Here is a 24,931-nt window from a genome sequence, read left to right on the forward strand (position 1 = left end):
GTAAAAACAGCAAAACAAAATGTGTATTTGGACTGTTTTTGCTCTGAACAAAAGATCATGTATTCTGGGAGGCTTAACACATAAGACCATGCTTATTGTGTTTTGTAGTCATATGGAAAAATATTTTCTGTTACTTGTGAAGCAGCATCACAGATATTTCCTGACTCGTTACTTCTAATCGGACCATTTTGAAAATAAGCAAGAACTGAATAGAAAACATAAGTATGTTACATTTTAATAATTCCACTACTTCCCAGTTTCAAAGGAAAAGAACAAAATGCAACAAAGATCAGAGGCTAATATGTTTATTGTGTTGAACAGACTTTGAAAATCCATGAGAGAGACATTTTCAACAAGCAAGCAATTCTAAGTACAATCATAGACAGCAACTCTATATGAAGAAGCAAGAAAACAGGGTTAAAAAGGAACACTCAAAAGGATAGGGAAAGGAAAACTGCAGTTAAGCGTATTGAGTCTTTCCTCCTACAAGCATCTCTGAGTGGCAGAGATGGAAGAAAAGTTTAATGTCCAGTCTTTAAAGCGTGACCATCGACAAACGAGAACAGTCGTATAAAATTTATCTCCCACAAAAATAAACTATATATATAAAAAATTTTATGATGTTCCGTCTGTTTAAGTGGCCACAAGCAGTTTTTCAGTCTGAAAAAATGAGGTATAGTAGGCCTAAGAGGTAGTAATGTGTGTGTTTTTTGATTGTACTACAATATATAGAAAATACAAGGCAGAACTTCAGCAGAGTTGCAAGTCCCACAGTGCTTGAGGTCCAACCAAAAGGCGGACATTACTACTGCTTCATCAAGTCAACCGTGATGTTACAACATACATAAAAGCTCAATAGCTTTAGCCGGACAAGAGTTTTAACAAGAGCTTGTGATATGTGTATTCAACTTTAAAAAACTGGGTTCAATTTTTATTTTTCAACCAAGTGTCCCAGTTAGCACCTCATTCTTTCTAAAGAGGTACAGTGTGCACGCGTCTTTACAGAGTACCCTTGATGTGGAAGCCATTAAATTATTAGTTCTCTGCCCTTACTTGTGGCTCTGTATTTAAGCCGTCATATGGGCACAAGCTTTCCTGAGAAACTACCTCCGGCCCTGTTAATAATACAATGTTAAAAAGTAGAAAGAAGAATAAAAACTCTACATAGGAAGTATTTAAAATAAATCTGGTCGAAACATTTCACAAAAATCACATTTGTGTAAAATACATGAACATACTTTTCAAGTATTTACTTACAATCTACCATTTTAAACAAATATTCATGATTGCATTATGCAAAAGCCGAGCTTGTTGCTTCCAACCTACGAAGCTTCAAGTTTCTTAAAGGCTCCTTGTAAGAAAGTCATTTGTTGTAAAATAAAAATGCTGTTCATTGTAGACAGTTTGTGTATAAAAATACTTTGATCGGGTATTGGTTACAGTCCTAACTATTTCAAACATCTAAAACAGAAACATAATGCCGAAAAATAACCAGTTTCAATCCAACTAACATCTGGAGGTAGGCCAAATGATTAGTCCATTTCTTTCAACGGTCATTTGAGGTACAACTTGGATAGTAATATTTAAAACGTTACATTTTCCGCCTTGTGGAGCCAATGAATAAAATGATCCTTACAAACGCATGAACAATTCAGTAGAAAAATATATTCAAGTTAACAGTACATGACACAGAAATCTAGCAGGAAATGTGAATAAGTATGTTTTAAGATTAAAAAATGAAAAAATATACATAGTCATGCTAAAACAAACTACAATATTGATTCCTAACCGTAAAGTTATGCAGAAGGAAAACTAAGGGATAATGTAAAATGTTACTGGTCAACTGCCTGAATGATATGTTCCTGCAATGTGTACGTGTAGCAGCATGGTTTCGTAGGGCTGTAGTATCAGAGGTAGTCTTGAATAGTGGAATATACAATATTGCATCAGTTGCTCAAAGTGCTACTCTGAGTGAGGCAATGACGGAATGATGCAGCAGAGGAGGGAAGGCAAACCTTCCACCCGTGACAAAAAAACGATACTATATCAAAATTACAGTTATCCTTTGAAATAGTACACAACCATGTTTGAGACTGAGGTACATGCTCTTGATTCTTCGCATCAAGTACTGCAAGTATTTTGAAGATAGGTTCCCTTTAGAAGCATTAGGTATGACCAATATCTGCTGCAGCCAGGCAAAACCACTTGCGATTTAATGTTTATCTTTTTCATTTTTTTGGCATTTGCAGCTTAACACAAAATTAAAATCCTAAAAACTCCAAAATACGTGACTGGCACATCTAATAAACAAAGTTATAATAAGTGCACCTTTGTGGTGCACTAGTACAGGTCTATTGCCATCTGTATTTTGGGGAAGTCGTCTTGGCCATTTGAAGTGGTGTCCGGCTGCCCTGAAAGCAGCATCCACCCAACATCTGACTCCTGAAGAAGCATCATTTTGTTCAGCATGTCATTTTGATATGTTGAAGATTCGCAAACGTATCACAGCATTCTTACTGTCATTCTTCCCTTTTGCAAAAATGAATATAGCATTATCCTATCTTGTATTGTTTGGATTGTTAGCAGAAGTTACTGATCATTTAGCCCTAAATTCCTCCTGGAAAAGACAACAGTAAGTGAAAAAAACATCAAGTAAAAGTCTACAAGAAAGTTACACACTGGGGTACTATCTATCCCTTATCTTTGGTGCTCTAAACTGGGAGCTTTCTAAGTTAGGGGAGTGGGTTGGAACAGATTGAGGCATGTCCCTAGGTTTGTATATGGCAGGCCTTTGTTAATTAAATGCCCTTTAAATAATGTTTCATGTTTACTTGTAGTTTTGTATGCAGTGCAGTGAGTCACTAGTCCTGATATCAAACAAATCTGACCCATCCACCCTTACTTAGCAGCTCGACAGGCTACTAGTAGGTTAAGACAAAAAAACAATAATTAAATGTTGCATCGGTAATCTGTACCCCGCCATCTCCCCATGTTACAGCAGTGTTTCACTAAACCTGGGACTGTGAAGGGATTACAAAAAGAAGGTGATTAATACAAGTCCTTTTTTCGATTATGTGATTCTCCCCCTCCCCCAGGCAAAAGTGGAAAGACCATGGCAATAGAAAAATCAGTGGTCAAGGCAGCGTCTTCTCCCTTCAAAAGACCCAACTGCTGGATGAGGTAGAATTTGAGTTTTGTGTTGTCTTAATCTTCCTCAGGGGATTCTTGTGCGGCCGCTTCTTCAGTTTCTCCCTACAAACACATAAAACACTGGGGGTGAGTATACCTAGCAGAATATCACAAAGCAAATAAGGTGGTACACCACCCTGTGGTGACCGCATGGGATTATGTCAAGGTAACAAAAACAATTTATCAAAGATAAACATGAAGAAACATTCATGACGAAAGGCAATCTAGGTGGGCCAAAGTAGTGAAAAATACATCATACAAAAACGAATTGCCTTACAATACAGGGGCAGGACTGAAACGATAGCATGAAAAGGACAGGGGTAAAATGGCCCAATGGAAAAGAGTATCTCGCCCACAATGCCACAGCATGGTGCAATATTTTCTAGAACTGACATTTCTTAACATGGCAGTTCTCTCTAAATGTTTCCATCAAGAAACATTTACCAGAGATTATGTTTTTTACGTTTAGGTTTCTGCACATTCACAAAAACCCTAACCGGGGGAACATCAGTGTTACAAGCCTGGGAGAACTCAAAGTATATGTAGTAGTTTGGGTCGGAATTTGAACTGAAAAGCTGTGATCCCAAATAGTGGTTTCTTTGCCTAAAAGTTCTTTGATTTAAGTAATGTTGGAGATGTGATATAGCTTAGCAGTAGGCTGGCAGTGGGACCTCACTTATGGCTGCCTTTTCACTCTCCAACTAACGGGCATGCTGGCCATTTTCCTTCCTTGTATTAGTGCCACTGCCGCTCTTGCTCCATCGCTGACCCTTATTGCTAAGCGCTAGACTTCAACATGTGGAACTTTCTCTGGGCCCTGGAATGGCTGAATCAGCTAATAAGAGCTTTTAAACACAAAGCCTGCAGGCTGTTCAGGTTAAGGTGAGCCAAAAGAGGTGTTTTCCATTTTGCCATCCTTAGGAAATGTTCGGCACTCCTGCAGTAAAAACGTGCTGCACAGATTATGCCAAAGCTGGCAAGAATGTACACCTTTACCCAGAAAGTGTACTATTTATGGTTTGGTGTAAATCTGTGCAGTAGTTTTTGAAAAATTACAATAAAGGTGCAGGGTGGGTTTGAAAGGAATAACAATTTTGTTCATATTGTGAGTTAAATTCACAATTTCAGAAACTAATGAATTCTGTCAAACACATTTAAACTTTTTAACATGTGAAATGCTGGTAAAGGGATCACAATATCTTTTTCACCATGTGGAAAATCAGGTTTGGTCTAAGTCAGACTTTAAGGTTGTGAAAAAATCTATGCCAAGAAGAGGCATTACGAGAGATCCTAACCTTAACAAAGGTTAAAAGAAAAATGCCAATGTAAATTCATGACATTGCATTGTGATCGCACGTCCACTTTTTGTATTCAGAAACAGACACCATTTCACCAGATTCACTAATTTCAGGCAATACACAGATTTTAAATTCAAAAGTTTTATGAAATTTGTAAATTTAACGGAACAAAAAAGGTATAGCTATCAAGATTATGGTTGGGCGTACATGCTGATGAGCTGCACTGGTGGGTGGCTTCACAATTGGAACATGGCAGGTGAGTACAGTACATCCCAAAATATCCATACATGTACTCAAAGGACACAGTTAAAAGTTAGTTATGGTTAAGTGAAGTTGCCAGTTATGGTATGTGATGCACACTATAACCAAAAGCCCTGCCATGCTCAGTACACCCTTTTTCCAAAAGGCAAACAATGTCTACCAAGAGCAAAACATGACAGTGGCCTTAGATTATGGCATTTGCTGCGTATTGGTTTCCAGAACTGGCAAATTGAATTTAATATTTCATTTTGTATTCGTTGAAACATAACTAACCTTTATGGGTTTTTTTCAGTGAAAAATCTGTGCATACGTATGTAGATTTGTGAACTCACACAAATATTCACAACTCACCAATAAAAGGAGCTCAAAATGAAACCCAAAAGCCAAAAATACATCCCTTAGAAGGTTATACTTGATGGAAATGGACACCATCTTGTGCATGTAGCGCAGATCTCAATGTTTAGATCAACTTTTAATACAATGAGCTGAAACATCATAGAAATATCATAGAAACATCATCATATGAAATGAATATCAAAACTGCAGTACTGCACAATTGATGTAAAATGTTCATCCTCAAATATGTCCTTTCTGTCTATTGCTTACACATAAGAGATGGAATCTAAAGAGCCACTTCTCAGGAGATAGCTCAACTACTTTCCTCCCGTGAAATAAGAGAAGAGTGAGCATATTCTTAAAGATAGTGAAGGAAAAACAAGAACATCCAAGAAATCCATCATTTATGAGGCCGGAATGAGGGGATGACTTTCAACACACTCATTGATAAGACATGAAAACATTCAGTATAGACCCACAGAGGGATGAGAGCCTAATCTAAGATGAAAGAAAAGTAAATTATTACAGATAAAAAGGTGCCTTGATAATAATTTGCTAAAAGCTGTCAGTCTCATTCACCTGCCTCGGTCTCTCTCAGACCTCCACAGACTAGAGGAGGCAGGAGAATAGAGTTTGTGCTCTTCCTCCACAAGCCATTACATTCCCGGTCAGCCGTGAATCTGATCCATGGTGACAGTGAATTGAAAGCTGCACTGACACAGCTCTAAGAGTCTGTCAGCGTAGCCCTGGCTCGCTGCCCCATGGAGAGCAGAGCGTGCAGATGTGCATGGATCGGAAGAAAGGGTGGTGGGTGACATGAAACCAGGCATTAGTTTGTAATATTTGAATGAGATACAGGAGCAGGAGAGGACTTCTCTAAAGAGATGTGTTGGAGTAGGTGTCAAGCCGCTCAGTACATTTTTGTGAAGATTTGGGAGGAATGGGTAATGTGTAGGGTGGCAGGATGCTAGGTATTTTTTTTTATTTGGATGATAGTATGCAGGCGTGTCAAGAAGAGGGGTGCAGGGCATAAAGTGTAAAATGAGACAGAGAGCTGAAGCAGGTGGGTTCATACATAGTATAACTACTCTATTACTCTCCTACCCATGCACAGCTGATGAGAGCAAGGGGAGATGAAATGGGTGGGGGTTTGAATTCCCTCAGTTGTGTTCTATTATGATACCTCTTCTTTGCATATTTACCTCCTTTGGGGACGAGGGCAGGTTGCATGTGCATTCAGAAAACTCTTCAATCTGCAAACCAAATCTTACCAGCAAGTAACCTTTTCTTTTTAAGCGTGAATCTTTTCTTGATTCACATGCTGTGTATTGATTTTTGTAGTGGTATTTTCTTACAGGAGGCTGCGATTGTTTGAGTGTGTATTTGTAAACACATGCTTTAATGTTGGACAAAGAAAGACTATGGTGCCCTTCAGCATCTACTGGGCTTTCTACCCACCTGGGAGCAGATTGAGGTAAATAGCCTCAGTCTGCCTCTGGGCTTGCCAAAGAGACAGCTGGGCCCATAATGGGGAGGAGAGGGATCCACTATGGAGATGTACAACTGGAAATTCAACTTTCTACTCTATCGAGTGGTAACTCTCCTGCACAGGTGGGTGCTTGGGGGCAAAGTTATGCACCCCGAAACACTGATAAAAGTGAAAGCAGACCACGTCTAATGGTGCCCAATGGTGATGCTAGTGTATTGTGTATCACAGTAAAAAAATAAAAATAACACAGGATGCAGGGAAGCTCTTTTCTTGAGCTCCTTGCACCAGAAGGATTTTCTTTGCCAGTGGGGTGGATGAAACATTCATGGCTGCCAGACTACAAAGATAATGCTGTGGACGTGAATGGTTCACCCATCGTGTTTAAGCGGTTAAAAGCCCTGAATTTGTTCACTGAAGTAAGTTGGAAATGGGATTTGGAACAACTGTTTATCACAAAAGCTTTATCTCTAAAGCCCCCCAGACCATAAAAGACCTTTAATATAGGTCAAATCCTTTCAGATTACTGTACATTCTTATTATCAAACATCTCATTGTTTGATGTTTGACTGTCTTTGAGTACACAGCACTTGTTAATGATTGTTTCTATTGTAGGAAAATAGTTTCCAATTCAGCACATCTATGTGTTCTAGCAATTGCTCCTAGTGGGATATAAGGTATTGAAACACCAAAAAAAAACATTTATGTTACTTACCCCGTAAGCATCTGTTAGTGGCATGTAGTGCTGTAGATTCACGTGTTCTGGCATACTTATGCCATCTACTGTTAGTCCGGATATGCGCACGTTGTTTTTCTTCGAAAAATCTTTTGGAGTCATGAGATAAAGTGACCCCTCCTCTCGGTGACAGTGCGCATTGGCATCAACTCCATTGTTAGATTATTTTGCAGCAATTGGGTGAGAAGGGAGTGTGAGTAAAGTGCTGGAAAGAGATGTCCATGTGTATATGAATGTAATGAACATACTAAGATGGCCAAAGGGGCCTGGGGAGGAAGACGGGCATATGTGAATCTACAGCACTGCATGCCATGAACAGATGCTTACAGGGTAAGTAACATAATCCATTAGATGGCATGTGCAGCTGTATATACACATACTCTGCATAGACTGTAAAGTATATCCTCCATAAAGCGGTGGCTAACCGTGGGTGTTGTAGCTGTCTGGAAAAGAGTACAAAGCACTGCCTGTCCAAAATGTGCTTGTTGGCGTGCTAATACATCCACACAGTAGTGTTTAATAGAAGTGTGTGGAGTTGACCATGTGGCTGCTTTACAAATTTCAGCTATTGGTAAATTACCTAAGGCCATAGATGTTCCTAATTTATGAGTTGAATGTACTCTAGGAGGTGTGAGCAAACTTCTTTTAGCTTTAGCATAACAAATTTGGATACTTTTAACTATCCACATTGAAATACCTTCTTCAGATATAGCCTTCCCTGTGTGTGGAGGCGTGAAAGCAACAAAGAGTTGTTTAGTTTTGCAAAACTCTTTAGTTCTGTCAGTATAGTAAATTAAAGCTCTCTTTGCGTCTAATGTGTACAGGGCTCTTTAAGCAACTGATTTGACATGTGGAAAAGCAATTGGTAATTCAACTGTTTGGTTTAAAAGGAATGTGGAAACAACCTTTTGAAGACATTTTAGATTGGTACAAAGGACTATCCTACCCCTATGTATTTGGAAAAAGGGCTCTTCCAAGGTTAATGCCTGAAGCTCACTAACACGTCTTATTCAGGTGATTGCTGTTAAAAACGCTACTTTCCATGATACAAACTGAAGTGGACAGTTATGCAATGGTTCAAATAGTGGCCCCCTAAGCCTAGTAAGTACAATGTTGAGATTCTACACTGGTGCTGGAGGAACCCTGGGTGGAATCACTCTTTTTAAACCTTTCATGTATGCCTTAATAACAGGTATTGTGAACAATGATAAATGCTGTCTGTTTTGCATTATTGTAGCTACTGCTGCAAGGTGGACTCATATTGATGTATATGCTAAGCCACAGTTTATAAATGAATTACATAGCAGACATATCTTGAACAGTTGCTTTAAAGGGTTCAATATGTTTGTCACAACAATAGAAAACAAATTCTTTCCACTTAGCAGCATAGCATGCTCTAGTAGTGGGTTTACATGCTTCCTTAAGAATGGTCATGCACTCTGGAGGAAGATTCAAGTATCTGAACTCTATGACTTCAGGAGCCAAATCGCAAGATTGGGTTCTCTAGGATTTGGATGCCTGATTTGTCCCTGGTTCTGAGTGAGAAGATCTGGGTGCAGGGGAAGCTTCTTATGGGGTACTACTGAGAGTTCGAGTAGTGTGGTGAACCATGGCTGTCATGCCCAAGTGAGAGCTACTAGAATGAGGGTGTAAGATGTCTGCTTGAGCTTCTGAACTACAAATGGAAGAAGAGGGGGAGGTTGAAAAGTGTATGAGAATATTACTGGCTAATTTACATAGAAAATTGCCCTTGGATGATGGAGGTGGGAGGCTGGAGGCGAACTTTGGCATTTTGAGTTTTATACGGTTGTGAACAGGTCTATGTGTGGAAACTCCAACCTGTGGATGTATGGGAGGAGGACTCGGGGTGGAGTTCCCATTCATTAACTTGTTGCAGCATCCTACTGAGGAGGTTGGAAAAGTCTTTGTCCATCCCTGGGAACAGTTACACTAACAGAGAATGTGATGTCGTATTGCCCAACACCAGACTGTGTGAGACAGGCGTGATAACTTTAGAGTGTGCGCCCCCCCATTTCTGTAAATAAAACATCATGGTTGGGTTGCCTGTTGGGGCCAAGACAACCTTGCCCGTTAAGTGAACTAGGAAACTTGAGTGCTAGATGAATGGCTTAAAGTTCCAAGTAACTGATGTATAGAACTTGGTGTCTGGAATCCCAAAGTCCATGTATGGATAGATAGTGTAGCTGAGCACACCATCTTGTCAGGGATGCATCCACTGTAAGAGTGATCTGGGGAACAGGGTCGAGAAACAGTTATCCTTTTGACTGGTTTTGTGTGTTCTCCCACTGCACAGAGTGATGAGTGCAGCTGTCTACCAACAATAAATCCTGTAGCTATGCCTGTGACTGAGATCTTTGACTGGACAGACACTCCTGCAGCAGACGCATGTGCAGTCTTGCATGTGGTACTATCGCAATACTGTTATCTGCTGATTGGGGTCACCTGCTGCACCACAGTTGTGATATTTTGAATTCTGATTGCATTTGTGTGAGCTAATCCTATCTGTGTGTTGAGGACAGCCCCTAGACTAGATATGGCTGAATCTTTGGAGGTTAAAGGTGCGATTTCGGTATATTGATAGTAAACCCCAGCTGATGAAGGAGATGAAGTTTGGGTTGTGTATACTGTAGACATAGTGGAAGCGTACTGGAATTGATGAGCCAATTGTCCAGGTATGGGAAAACTTGAAATACTCTGTCTGCGTAGTTGTGCTGCGCCTACCACCAGACATTTTGTGAAGACACAAGGTGCGATAGTAACTCCAAATGGACGTACTTTGAATTGGTAGTGTTTTCCTTATATCACGAACCAGAGGTATTTCCGGTGGCCTGGATGTATTAGAATGAAAAAGTAAACACCTTTTAAGTATAGTGCGTACATAAAATCCCCTAGTAGTAATAGAAGGATCCCATCCTGGAGAGTTAACATATGAAAGTGTTCCGACTGGATGTGTCAAATTAATGGCTCTAGGATAGGCCGCAGTGATCCGTCCTTTTTGGGAATTAGGACGTATAGTGAATATACTCCTGTGCCCTTCTGATAAAATTAGACTGGTTCTATGGCCCCGTTGAGTAGGAGAGCCTGCACCTCTTGATTGAGCAAACTTAAATGTTTCATGGAGATTTTGTGTTTGTGAAGTGGTATATTTTGAGGTGCTTTGATGAGCTCCAGGTAATACCATGTTGAATAATGTCCAACACCTACTCATCAGTTGTTATTGTTTCCCAGGTGGCAAAGAACTACTGTAGAAGTCCCCCGACAGGTTTAAGTGGCCGGGGGAATGAGAAGAGGGAAACTGTTTAGATGTAGAAGAGATGGCGTAAGAGGAGGCACCTTTCCCTCAACTTTTAGAATTGTTTCCCCTCTAGGCACCTCTGTAATACCCTCTTGAAGGGGATGTTGGGTGGTGTTGTCTAAAGGAGGCAGAGGAATCTGATGATGCCTGTTTGTTACCCTGCTTGAAAGTAGACCTTTGAAAGGACCCATGAGTGGTAGGAGTTTAAAGTACCCCTATAGACTTGCTGACTTCAATGTCCTTCTTCATGCTCTCTAGATCTTGGTCCACCTGAGCGCCAAAAAGATACTGGTGGTCGAAAGGGGCATTTAAAAGTATTTGTTGCACCTCTGGTTTAAAACCTGACATGCACAGCCAGGCATCAGCAGGCAGCAGCTATGTCTGATGCGTTAAGAGCACACCTAAAGGAATTACTGGAAATCAATTTGCATTCTTGGGCAAGTTGTTGACTCTTCTTCCTATACTCCTCGGGGGATGTTGAATGAGATCTTCCATTTCATCCAATTGTGATCTATCATATCTTGCTAATAGTCCTTGAGTATTAGCGATTCTCAAATGATTGGCTGCGTGAACTGCTACCCTTTTACCTTAGGAATCTATGAGTTTAGACGCTTTATCAGGTGGAGGAGCATCCGCTGTGGTTGGAGAATTAGCTCGTTTACGAGCAATTTTCACAACTAATGAATCTGGTGGAATATGTTTTTTTTTAGGAGGTGCAGGTAAATCAACAGCCTCCTCAAATGAAAGTTGGCACTTGGATGATGTTGGTGTCAGCTTTACAGTCATTACTACAATCCGACCACTAGAAGGCTGTAAATGAAGAATCTTGTTTGGGATCGAGCTTCCCTGCCATAGTTTCCAATATTAGATCTGGTGCCGAAGCAGTTGCTTTTGGTGCTGAGGTGGAAGCTTTCGGTGCTGAAGTAGGTTTCTGTGTCGGTGCCGGGGTAGTTGGAATCGAAGAGCCAGATGGTTGGCTCAGTGCCGAGAATGACCATATATGTACATCAGCATGTGCATTTGGCGCCGAGCTTAAGGGCAGGGTGGCCTTAGCAATTGGCCGGTGCCTACCATGGCCTCTTAACAGTGGTGGCCCAGAAGCTGTATGTTCGGCCGATGTCTTTTAGTGGGATGGACAGGGGCCTGTGTACTCACTGCGTGCTGCACCAGTGGAATATTTTGCACAATGATCTCTGTCTCTGAATCCGATTCAGAGTGTGGAATCGAGAAGGCCTGTTCCTCTGCTGCAGAAACCTCATGCATCTCTTCCTGTTACTTGACATCCTGGAGATCGAAGATGTGTAGTGGTGCCTCCAATTCTTGGCGCTGCATTTTCTTCCGATGCACTGGTCAATCCTGTAAAGTTTCCTTTGATCAAAACGGTTGATAGGCCTCACAACTCTCCTTTTCATGGTCGAGGGACAGTAAGAGGTTGTAAACCGAATGTAGGTCTGTGTGCGGGTATTTTGCATGGCAGCTGGAACAGAACTGAAATGGAGTCTGGTCCATCAGCAGCACATTTTCTACCAGTTCTGATGTGGACAAGGCTCGGGCAAGGCCCGAAGGCTGCGAGTGGAGCCGTCGAATCGACAAACGAAGAATTTCTTTCTGTTTTCGATGGATGGGTATGAAACACGAACAAAAACAATACCGACAAGTATGAAGATGTACAATGGTCCGAAGGGAGCCCAAAGCGGTCTCAAACCAGAGCACCAAAGAACATGTCCGAACTTGATAGCGGAAAGAAAACTATCTAACAATGGAGTCAATGCCCATGCACATTATCACCGAGAGGAGGGGTCACTTTATCTGGTGACTCCAGAAGATTCTTCAAAGAAAATCAACTTGTACAAATCCGGAACCATCACTAGATGGTAGAAGTATGTATCTAGAGCCACACATGCCATTAAACATACAATTCTCAAAATATTTGAATCATCACTTATCTAAGGCTAGTTTGGTATTGGTAACATACTATTAGTAATATATGAGTGAGATGTACTAGAAATCGAATGTGTGAGGAAATTTGGAAGTCAGCACACTAGCTGAGAACGTTCTTTGATCAAAATATAACTTTCACCACCTAATATATTCAGCAAGTTATATTTCTCAGTTTTTGATGAGTTGCCAAACATTCAAGATAACTGGCTTTTCAAGGCGTTTCACTCCATAGGCAGATCTGGATCACAAAACAAATGTACCAGACACACAGTTCATAAGTGGCACACTAGGACTAAGGAACAATTACATTTGTATGCGGTATTTAGAAGTTAAATAAACGTGGCCAACTGATTCTTCTTTTCAAAATGATTTAGAAGTTGGCCATAAAATGGACAAAAGAAAAAAGCTTTAATATTTATAATAATAATAATAAATGGTTCTTCTTGGATGGAATACTGGTGCGAATGCATGGAGTATACTTTGGGTTTATATTGCTGTTCACACGCGATATGGGGTTACGTTGTAAAAGTCATATCACAGAAGCTGAGGCTCACCGAAGTCGAGCCCGGGAAGGGAGTATTGTCGGCCATTATCCACTCAGTGATTGTGATCAGCGTAACCTTAACGTGTTTTGACCATCCTTTGCATTCCTGTAACAAACTCTTTTGCAGGGCCATACAGATTCCCTCATGTGTTGCAAACCATTTTTGTTCTGATGATGACTCACTCATTGCTCTATATTGCTTGACACATTTACAGTTTACAAGTGGCAAATTACTCTTCACAGGCACTAATTTCCAAATGTATGTTCTGTCCTCTACACACTATATTCGATTGGCTCTTGTATAGAGGCTTCTCCTTGGCTAAATGAGTATTTCCAAAATGTATTACACACCCTTGTTAGTGTTATTGTTCAGCTGCACTCAGCCACATACATGAGCATTTCAGGTTTTGTACACACTGTATGATAGAATTTATGGGTTTACCTACGGATCTGTCGTCTGTGAAAGCACGCCCCTTCCTCAATGAATGTATAATATGCTTCAGGGAGGAACCATGTGTTGCTTTTACTATATTTTATATACAGATTACTCTTTTCATGGGTTGCCCTGTTTTTACTACACTAACATTTAATTGACTATTCATTACACATGTAGCCCAGGGGCCTTTTTAGATGTGGGAGGTAACTGGAACTGTTTAGGGTTTCCCGACTGCCCAACTCTTACCTTCTTCGCAGCACTTAGAGGTGGGGAAACAGCTTAGCTTCTGACTACGGGAAACTCAGTTGGTCCCACAGTTCGAACCTTTCTGCTAGAACATAAACTATCAAAACACTATTGGCTGAAAGCCACGTTGATTTTCATGCCTGCAAACACCATGTAAGGGCGAGCGGTCATGGACAAGGAAACCAACAATGAGCCGGAGTTGATGAAGGAAAACTCCAAGAGAGTCAGGTTCGTTTTGTTTCCTCAGAAACAACCCCTTAACTTTGCGTATTTATTGCTTTAAAAAAAACACACACAAATAAATGCTGGTCGCTCAGCTGTTTCATTGCATGCCATGCATGCATCGCTGACCATTTCAGGGAACGAATAACTAACATTGTTAATGCCTACCGCTTGACGTTGGCTGATTTGCAAAAACCAAACGCCTACCTTCGCTGGATGATTCTGGACTAATTTTCAACTAGATTCGAGGGCACAAGCAAATTTAAAAATGTCTTAGCCCTAGAAAAACCTACTCTCCTCGAATAGTATTATTTTTCACGGGAGTGTAATTTGACTTTTAAACAATATTAACTTTGTAAACTTGTGGTGGATGGGATATCTGCCACATTTGTCACAGAGTATCCCATATGCCAATCTCTAAATCGGTCCCTAAACGGTTTCCACAATTCATGAATAGACTGTTTCTCAAGTAGAAACTGATAGTTCTGGTAACGAATACTTATCACTTGTGATAGATTGTATGATGAGTTGAATAATGTTGTATGAATTGGCAGCACTCATAGGCAGAGCCCCAGTATGACATCGACTGTAATCCTACAATGCCCAGGTGCATGCCCACTATGTTAGATTCTTTTTTTTTACATTCCACTCCTCACCAGCAATGTGAAGATGGGAAGGTCGCAAATGAATCTAAAAGACTTTCACGCTGCAAACCCATAATTACAGGTAAGTAAATAATTTGGAGCATTAAATCCTTTGTAGATTCATATGTTTTTCACAGATTACATAGCAGATTTAACTGCCTTGTCGCGGTTGGGTAAACAGGGAGCAGAAGCAAAAATGTTTCAGAGAATAGCTTCTCCCTCTTCAATCTTGTTGCATGATTAAGTCAAGTCAATGCAGTAGTGTTTTGTGAAGTACTCTCTATGCAGGAAATGTGCAAGGCAGCCACATGGGCCAAAGACACGTTGGCCATAAATGCCATAGTAGCCACCCCCCTTTCCCTGGTAGACTGTGCTCTTGGCTCAGTGAGTAAAGGTTTATTTGCTAGTATGTAGCACAGCTGAATATTCTGTATAATCCATCTAGGAACAGTGTTCTTGAACACTGCTGTTCCTAGAGCCTGAACTGACTGCCCCACCAAGAACGGTTGTGCTTCCTGATACTGTGTGCTTGCATTTAGCGCATGACCTCTCTCCTTACATCCAATGTGTGTAGGGTCCTTTCTACAGTGCTTGAAGTATTTTGGAAGAAAGCTAGTATAGTCTGGTTTATGTGAAAAGGTGAGATGACCTTTTGTAAGAATTTTAGGTGTATCCACATTACTACCTTGTCCTTGTGCATGGAAATATATTGTTCCTGCACCATTTGTGCTTGTATCTCACTCACTCTTTTAGTGATGTCATAGCTACCAAGAATGCTGCCTTTATTGTGAGATGTAAATATCTGTGTGTGGCCTTATGCATGGGTTCAAACAGTGCTTTTATTACCCAGGCAAGCACTAGGTTAAGATTCCACTGCAGGGAAGTGTCTTTGTAGCAGGGAAAAGCCTTTTGCCCGCTACATAAACCTCTCGATCTGAGGAAGTGAAAAAATGCTTTGTGAGTATAGCCCTTTTAGGAAAGCTGCAATGGTTGACAAATGGACCCTTAGTGAAGCATATGAAAGTTTACATTTTGTGAGATGCATTAGGTATTGGACTATGACCATGTCCTGATGGAGTAGATTTTGCTTTTTCTTGGTTTTGCACCACGTTATGTACCTCTTCTACTTGAAAGCACAGCAACTCATAGGGGTTGGTCTCCATGTTTCTCTAATGAGACCTAATGTAGCCTTCGGTAGATTTAAGTGCTCAAATTCTTCTATTTCAGGAATCTTGCTGTCAACAGCATTTCCCCAAGATTTGGGTGGCACCCCTTCCCTTACTGCATGAGTAGAGTGTCCATGTGCAGGGGAATTCTGAAATACCGCTGTTTTGACAGTTGGAGTAGGTTTGAGAACCATGGATGCCAAGGCCACCTTGTAGCAATGAGACTCATTGCCATGTTGGAGATTCTGAATGTTTCTAGAACAGTTGGAATCAGTAGTATTGGGCCAAAAGTGTATGCAAATATTCCATACCAGCTTATTGACAGGGCATTCTCTAAAGACTGATGATGGAAGTACCTGCCATTTTGCTTTTTCTGGTGTTGTGAAGAGGTCTAGGTCTAATTTCCCCCTAGCTGGAATAGGGTGTCTACTATGGCTTGCTTTATCTGCCAATCATACATGTAACTTGTTTGTCAGCTTAGCCCATCAACTTGTACATTTTCCATTTCTGGGACATGATTTGCTACTAATGAAATGTCCTTTCAAATGACCCATTACCAAATTCTTTGGGCCACTGTGACACAGGTCACTGCCCCCACTTGTTGATGTAAAACATTTCTGTTGTGTTGTCCATTAGTATTTGTACTGGTTTTTTTCTGGCACCTGGCACTGGAAAGCTACTAGTGCTAGGAAGATCCTCTTCAATTCTAGAAAGTTGATGTGTCTGGTTGCCTCTTGTTCTGAGCACAACCCCTTCATCTTTAGCGTGTCCATGTGTACCCCCACAACCCCCAACCTACTAGTTAGGCACCCGTGGTGATGATGTCTTATGGTAATGATGCCTTGAAGGGTCTCCCTTTGAGCACATTCAGTTCATTACCTCAGTCCCTTTCTGACCTTGTCTGTTACAATCACTAGATCCTCCCAAGTGCCTTTTCCTCAAGCCCATTGTTTCTTAAAACGCTCCTGTGCTGGTCTCATGTGTAGTCTTGATTGGAAATGACGTGGATGCAGGGAGCCATCACTCCGAATACTTTCATTATTGTCGTCATTGTTGGAGACTGTGACTTCTGGTAGAGGCAAATTTGACCTAGCATGACCTCTACCCTCTATGTAGCTGGGTACACCATTGCCAATTATGTGTTGAGTTCTACCCCTAGTAACATTTTATCTTGTTTCTGGGTCAGGGGATGACTTTCCACATTTTACTCTGAGCTCTGGTGTTGTTTATGTAGCAGTGATACTACCTTTGTCATGTTCTCTTGCCACAGTTGTAGGGTGTTTGCTTTCACTAGTCAATCGACCAGGTAGGGGCAAATATTTATGCTGCCGCCAACATCTTGGTAAAGACCACTGGTGCAGACTTTAGCATGGAGATCTAGAATGGGCTTCATGGTTGTTCTTGTTTTGGCACTAAGAAGTAAACTGAACACACACCTGTGATCCTTTCCTCCAGAAGCACCTTCTCCGTTGCATTCTTTGACAACAGCTCTTTGACCTCTTTTTACAGGACTTGTAATTGGTCCTTCTTGAAATGTTGATGTTTTGGTGGTTTCTGTATAAAGTCTATGTGGGCCTGGCTTGACGTGCTCCTGGATGTATTTAGGGTCTGGAGTGAAAGCTCTGCATTTCTTTCTACTCCCAGGGTGCCTGCTGGCTTTGAAACAACCTACTTGCCTCGCTGTACAATGCTCGAGAGCATGGGGAGGTACTGGTTCGTTTTATATACAAGGCTTAGTGTTTCTAGCAGAAAACATGCCTATTCTGTCTCCATTTCCATCTGCACTTCAAAGGCCTTTTCCATAACTGCATGGTATGTGGACATATCATCCGGTAGGGATGGCCTCAAGAGATAAGGTTCTATCTCCTGCTGAGGCAAGTATGCATCAGCATCTTTCCACAACATTTTCTCCTGTTGGTCACTGAACCCAAAATCATCAGGTCAGAACTGAAAATCCACTCTTCTTCTAACATGTCTGTGTTCTGACCTGCCTAGAGTGAGCCCCCCTGTTCTGTCGAGACAAGCACTTATGTAGGCTTTCTAATCCCTATTGGTCTTGTTTTCTTCAGAGATGTCACAGCTTTCCGTTCATTAATACCTCTGTCTCCAAAGCATTTTCATGTGTCTCGATGTCGACAGGGTTGGATGCCATAGGATCCCTTGGGACCTTATTCTTCGAGGGCACCTGTTCATCTTTCCCTTTCCTCACTCTATCGTCCACAGAGGAAGTTGATGCAGCGCCTTTCAGCATATCCTTACTGGTGAGTTTTTTCTTTCCTGGTAAAATGGGAAGTTGCACGTGCTCATTTGTCTGCTTGTTTCTTCGGCATTGAGGTCTTGGATTTGTGTGATTCGGTGCTCTTCCTGAAAGCAACGTGGTGGGGTGGCTTGGGTGTATGTTTGAATGTCTTTTCCTTTGGCAAATTTGGTGTTTTGCTGGCATGTGGAACTCTGGGCACAGGGTCAAAGTATGAGTATAGGGCACAGTCCCCTGACCTATGGTGTTGAGGGAAACAGCATACAGACTGGATGTTTGTTGTTCAGAGCCAAGTTTCTATGGCAGTTTTTGGCAAATGTTGAAGAACCTGCTTGTACTCTAAATTGGTGCTGAAGAACCTCCAGAATTCCACCTCGATTAAATAACATTCTATGAACGTTGATCCCGACAAACACATTAAACACTTTCTCCAGCGTCAAGTTCCGATCTCGGATGTTCCCTCGACCGTTTTCTGCTGTTCTTTGAGGAATTCTCGACGACCTTAATTGAAAGGTGTAAGTATATCTCTGATGTACAGACACACTTAACAGCTGAAAATGAAAAAAATAATCTAACATGGTGGCCTGTGTACATGGGCATTAGGGGATTACGGTCAACATCACATATCTGCTCTGCCTACGTCTACTCCCTCACTCAAGCTAACAAACAGGATTTTAGGAAAATTAAGATTTACGGACCCAACCACTAGATGGTGGGATTGTGCAAGGCATGTGAATCTAGAAGCAATTTTGTGCGTCAAAACTGGGTAACTGATAGGTGTGCTTCACAGAAGAAGGAGTGGTGCTTTGGTCAAATTTACATATGTATATTAAACCCATAACTCCCTCACTATTCTCTGTTGTCCGCTGTCCTAAACAGGACTGCATGTATTTGACATCTAAAGGCTACCAGGACTCTTCAAGACTTCCACCAGCTCACCTTCCTCATGCACATATCTCTGATGAGCGACCATCAGATATTTGATTCCATGTTTGTGCCCTTTTACTCCCTGGCACTCAGCCCGTGGTTTTCTGCATAGCGAGAGTAAGATTTAGTAGGAAAGGGTGGCTCTAGCATCATCCTCAATCATCTTAATTTGCAACAACAAGTAATTCCTGACAACCTGCTGGTGTGCTATTTACATTAGAAGGAGTGGCCCTGTGCAGAGCCTTTGTGGACTGCCCTCTGACAAACCATGGAACTCTTCAAATGAACTGAAAACAACAGTCAGCTTTCTGTTCTGAAAGAAGTGTGTAATTTCATTTTTAGGGTTGAGCGCAAAGCGATCTGTTCCTGGTGTAATCTCTCTGTGGGCTTCTAACCACGCCCATGTCAAGCCCATCAGTTTGGTTGGTTTGTGGGCTTGCCTTTTAAAATTAGCTTGATTTAATTAGTGAAAGGCATACATATGTCATACCTTTTCTGGTGTTCAGCCTGCCTCGAGAGCACCGGCCAACAACTGAAAACATACGAGGCTCCATATTTTCTGTATGGTTTCTGCACTACTTTTTCTCTTTATTTCGTAGGCAGCACGATCTTGTTGGGCAGTAGTAGAGCGCTTTGCCTGACATCGACCCTGTTACATGGATATTTGTACTTTTGCCGGTTACATGGATAATTGAACTTTTGCCAATACGTTTCAATGAGAGCAAACTTCTATTTCCTTTTCGGTGTTTGCTTTGCTCTCATGCCGGACGTCGGCTCGCTTATGTGAAACTGTTTTACTTTCCAGTTTATATGGCAAGAAAAGTCTGGTTAGGAGTTTACAACGCTAATAGCTTTAACTCGAGCAAACACGAGACCCATTGCATTGCAAATGCTTGTTACAGTTTTTTTTTTAATTTAATTAGAAAAACTCAACTTGTGATTGTAAGACTAAACTACCTTATGTTTTATTAAGCTCCCTTGTATATGATGCATAATTCAGAACCAAGCCTTATACAGTTATCCTGGTTAATTGTTTTGTGCAAAAAGTTATATTTTCCATGAATCTGATAGAATCAGCAGCTAAATGCACCATACACATAAAATCACCTTCAAATGTGTACCTAATACACAAAGGTGCACTCTGCTGTTTCTGAAAACTACTGGAAGCACAACTGCCCGATAAAAGGAAAAGGGTCCCAGATAAAGTTGAAAGTTATGAGTTACAACGTCTCATCTGGTTTACCTTTCTAACTATCTATATATTTCTGCGGTTCCCATAACCTAGGTCAAACTGGGACAGAAAATAAGCCCAGGGATCAAAACAGAAGTGGCCCTTCATTAGCAACTGACATATCAAAAAAGGGCCTACATTTGCAAATTGGGGCCGTTTTGAACTTCTAAAGACATGCTGCATAGGTGTTTTGAAAGGTAGGGGAGAATACATGCATATGACTTCGCTGCACGCTGTGGTACTGTCAGGGAAACGAACAGTAACAAGCATTTGCAATGCAATTGGTCTTGCATTTGCTCCAGTTAGAGCAATTGGCGTTGTAAATTCCTAACTGGACTTTTCTTGCCACATAAATTGAAAATGAAAAGTAAAACATTAGTTGACAAAAGTGAGCTGATTCAAAGCACCATGGCTGCTAAAAACATGAGCGGGAAGAAGAGACACAAAAGGAAAAAGAAGTTCGCTCATAGTCAAACATATCGGCAATCGTACAATTATCCATGTAACAGGGTCAGTCTGCAAGGTGGTAACACCACCTCCCCAAGGCGGGACAAACGTAAAGCCTTTACCAATGATGACAAAAAAAATTTGAAAGGCAAGCCCACGAACAAGTGAAAGTGATGGGCGTGCAGTAGGCATGGTTAAAAGCCCACAATACTAACAACAGGTCAAAGCTCTTGCATGCTCGACCTTAAAACTGTCCCACCAGCCCATAAAATAGGCCCACAGATGGCCCAAACAAATTGCCCTATTGGCCATTCGGCCCATTACCCAGAGCTGGCCCTTGCTTAAAGTGCACCCTGGGCGGAAATAAATTTGCCGCCCTTGCTGCTGCTGGTGAATAAAATGAGACAGCAGGGGGCCAGTTTTCATAGGTAAATTTCTGGTTAGTGACATCAAAAGACGAAATACTGCGTGGCAGCAGCTATTGTGAGTTTGCTCCTGAACACAAACATTTTGCACCTCCCCAAACTCACCTGAATAGATGACACTTAGCTCTGTCAGACTGGTGCCAAGATGTTTGTGGAGGTGGGGAGGGGGTATTGGTGTGTGGTGGCAGGGGTGAAAAGTAGGTGGGAGAACATGGAAGGGCGTTAAATACAGTGATTGCAACATGTTAAAAATGATTAGAAAACTGTAAAATCTAAATCACTGGAGCCAAGGTAAAGGGATGTTGGTGAGCACAGGACCTTGAGCCCCTTCGAGGATTGGTGCCCTGGACCCAGCTCACCCATGCCAAAGCCGGCCCTGCCATTACCATGGAGCTCAGTCAGTGTGCAATCAGCCGGCTTTGTACACAAGGCATCGGCCATCATCACTTCCCTGCCTCACGTCCCACCAATGCCTGTCTGCGCCTCTTGCTCCACAACCGCTGTTTAGTCTGAGACTGAAAATTAAATCCAGAACTTTCATTCTCACAGCAAAAAAGCTTTCTCTAATCACCAGTGTCTGTGTGTGGCAGGGCTGCTGATCTGAACTTTCTCGACAGTTCCAAAAAAAAAAAAAAAATACCTATTAAGTCAGTTTTGGCTGCTTTTGTTTCGAATCAATTAACAAGAGCTATGCTATGGGGTTTAGAGTGAACGTCCTTGAACCAAATCCGATGTCCCAATCACATCCAAAACCAGTTATGTTCTGCCCTTAGAGTCTTTTTTGTAGGCAACTAGGCAGAAAGAGGATGCAGTCTGAAAAGATGGCGGTGGCACATGTGTTTCTACCCAACACAAATGGAAGCAGGACCGTAAGAGACAGAACCATAGCAGTTGAAAAAAAAAATGGAACAACTTTTGAAAATATCCTAGGAATGTCCTAGATCCCTGTTGGCGGCCATGGCTTCACTTTGAGAAGCAGTCGAAAACACCACTGTTCAGTGTTTGGCAGCCCCTCTGACTCCTGCTCATAAAAATGTCACTGTGCACTTCCTGTTGGAAAGACCCTTTTATCCCAGCTTCCTGTAGCCCCTTTACAATGGCTTTGCAAGCTTGACCCGGAAGCTGCTGCTTGGCCTCTCCACATAGCTGGGCCTTAATGATGTGTGAGACTGGTAGCTCAGGGCTACAGCTTTTTGCAACCTTTTTTCAGAATTCAAAAGTTCCCGGGTTTCAAGACAAAAATGGAACCAGTTGGCAGAAGTGTTCCCCAGTTGTTCTAGCGGTATCTTCAAAATACAATGGGATGTTGGGAAGAAACATGCAACCTTCTTAAGGTTACATAGGGTGACAGCAACGAGAGTTGACTCTTGGTACAGTCTGGAATTCAACTTCAGAGTTCAAAGGTGATGTGAAAGAACTCCTTTGCTGTCAAAAGTACTACTGACTTGCGTCTTTTCCAATTCCATTCCACTGTGTTGCTCTTACGCCTGGGCAGAAATTCAATTATACCAGAGTAATCAGAGTAATTTTGGTAATTCTGTGTTACTATTTGATGCAGTATTACAGATAATATCACAATTACTCCTGCTCGCATTATTAAGAGCATGTGTCCCGACCCCGCTCATGCTTGCTTCTTGTGTTTTGCCGCACTTAGCTCTGCTTCTTAGCACAAAATGCATCTATGTGCCCATTTGGACTCAAATGTACATTTTGCACCAGGAAAATGCTGGGAGCAAGTTGAAGCAAAATCTACCCCAGGAGCACATTTAGCGAGCGCTGCAATTGTCACATAGCCCATCATCTGCTGCATAATCGCTAGATTTTAACAAAAAAAGATGTGTTTCTAGCTCAAACGGATCAAACGTTACTTAACATTTGGCATCATGTTTTCCAGGGCAGTGAAAGGTCCTTCACAAAAGTTGGCTAGTTATCTAGTCTAGTCCCCAAGATTCATAAAGAGCATAGCTACTGACCAGGGATTGCCAGCGCTAGGCAGAGATCAGGTACAAGACTGGTTAGCTACCTTACTCCAATAGGAAGGTTTTTAACAATTTTCTGGAAACAAGCTCAGATTCAGTCTTCCTCATTTGCCCTGGGAGGGCATTCCGGAGCTCCGGAACAATGAAGGCAAAGGAGCGGCGGACAGCTCTTGCGCTGTTGATCCTAGGGACTGTTAATCATTGCAAGCTTGATGATCACAAACACCTTGCCAGTAGATGTTGTGTTTAAAGTCCCTGGATAAGTGTAGATAAGTGTACATCTTTCAGTTGCTCATTGCTGCATTTGGTGGTTAAAAAGGTACTAATGATGTGAAATATTTATCCAGACAATGTTACAATGAGTAAAAATGGCAAATTGATGAAATAATACTATCACAAAAGGTGCAGCTTAATTTGCCTTTTTTGCTGCATAATTCAGTCAACCTTGCAGCACAATATGGTCCTCTCCTGCTGCACAATTCCAGTGGCCCTGGCTATGGTCAATTATGCTCTGCTAAGAGCTAGACCTTTACACAAGGCTTTTATCCAGTTGCCGCCTTTCAGCAATTTTGTGAGCGCAAAACTAACATTTGAGAAAATTCAACACTGTTGAATGGAGACAGCATGAAACCTATGCTTTTAGTCTCATTAGATCCCAAGTACAGATAAAAGTTATTTAAGGGTATTGCACATTACAGCATAATGCAGTTCGGTTATGCGGCTCAGAACAATTATTTGCACCTTGATCACAATGATCAGCAAATGTGAGGTTGCATAGTCATCTTTTCTAATTTTGCTGCTTAAATGCCGGCACAGAAGCTTGTTAATAACTGATTTAAGCAATAAATATAAACCCTTGTCAAAACTCCAAGAGACACTATGATATGGTGATCACCTTTCGGGGAGGATGGATCGGACACTTGCACATAAGTACAGCAGTCATACACCTTATTCTCCAAGTGAAACTTAAGCCATTCAGAAGTAAGCCGCTATATATTATAGGCTCCCTCCCAGGCTTAGGCGCGTCCAGTGCTTATTAAAATATCACAGTCCCTCCTCTAGAGGATACAAACTTAGGAAAAGCTTACAAAAATGAATCTGCTATGTTTTTATGAACCATCAATACCCCCAAACTAATGTTTTGACTTCTAGCATCAGTTGAATGACCATCCTCTATGTGCTTTTGCTACTTTAATGATATTGTTAATAAGACAAACTAGTGCCAGTAAGTACCATTTTTCATTCACCTGGGAGAAATGTGATGTCAACATTTGAAAGCTAGAAGGAATATAATAAATCAATACCGTAGGTTTGTCTGTTGCTCTGAACTAGTCATCTTTTTATATAAATTAATGAAACCATTTTATATTTATGTGTTTCTGGTAACTGAACGTTATTCATAATAGATATTCTTCAGGAGAATATTCACAATACTCTACTATACAATAAAAATGTAAGATGGTTATAATTCCATAAAAATTCACCTTAGAAAAGACATACTGCTAACAGGTAGGTTATACATAGACATTTTCCTAATTTCAAATCCAATAGCAGAAAATAGAATCTGAAGATGGTGGTCCCATTCTGGTGCCTCGAGAGTGTACGCTCGACATCATGTCAAACCATCATTACCTATTATTGCTCAAAAGTAAGCACAGGGTGGCCGAATAATGCACAGCCTGTGAATTGATGCACACCGCAAAAATATTTTTAATAAAAAGGTTGGTCCCGGTACATAAGTGCATCTTAAAGCTTTCAGCAGCTGTCACAGTAGTTTGTGGGCTGAAACACAGGCACATCTTCATACTCTGTGAATTAAAGGTCTGTTATGTTTTCCTATGCCC

General features: G+C 41.3%; 1 protein-coding gene across 1 annotated transcript in view; it reads right to left on the reverse strand.

Annotated features, from left to right (window-relative positions):
* Positions 1 to 289: 289 nt before the first annotated feature.
* The window catches only part of HMGA2 (high mobility group AT-hook 2), a 244,343-nt gene continuing 219,701 nt past the window's right edge, over positions 290 to 24,931 (reverse strand). Inside the window, exon 5 of the mRNA XM_069229146.1 lies at positions 290 to 3,252. Within this exon, the coding sequence (XP_069085247.1) occupies positions 3,205 to 3,252 (48 nt within the window). The 3' untranslated portion in view covers positions 290 to 3,204. The remainder of the gene's footprint in view (positions 3,253 to 24,931) is intronic.

Source organism: Pleurodeles waltl, chromosome 4_1, assembly GCF_031143425.1.
Source record: "Pleurodeles waltl isolate 20211129_DDA chromosome 4_1, aPleWal1.hap1.20221129, whole genome shotgun sequence".
In the NCBI taxonomy this organism is placed as follows: domain Eukaryota; kingdom Metazoa; phylum Chordata; class Amphibia; order Caudata; family Salamandridae; genus Pleurodeles; species Pleurodeles waltl.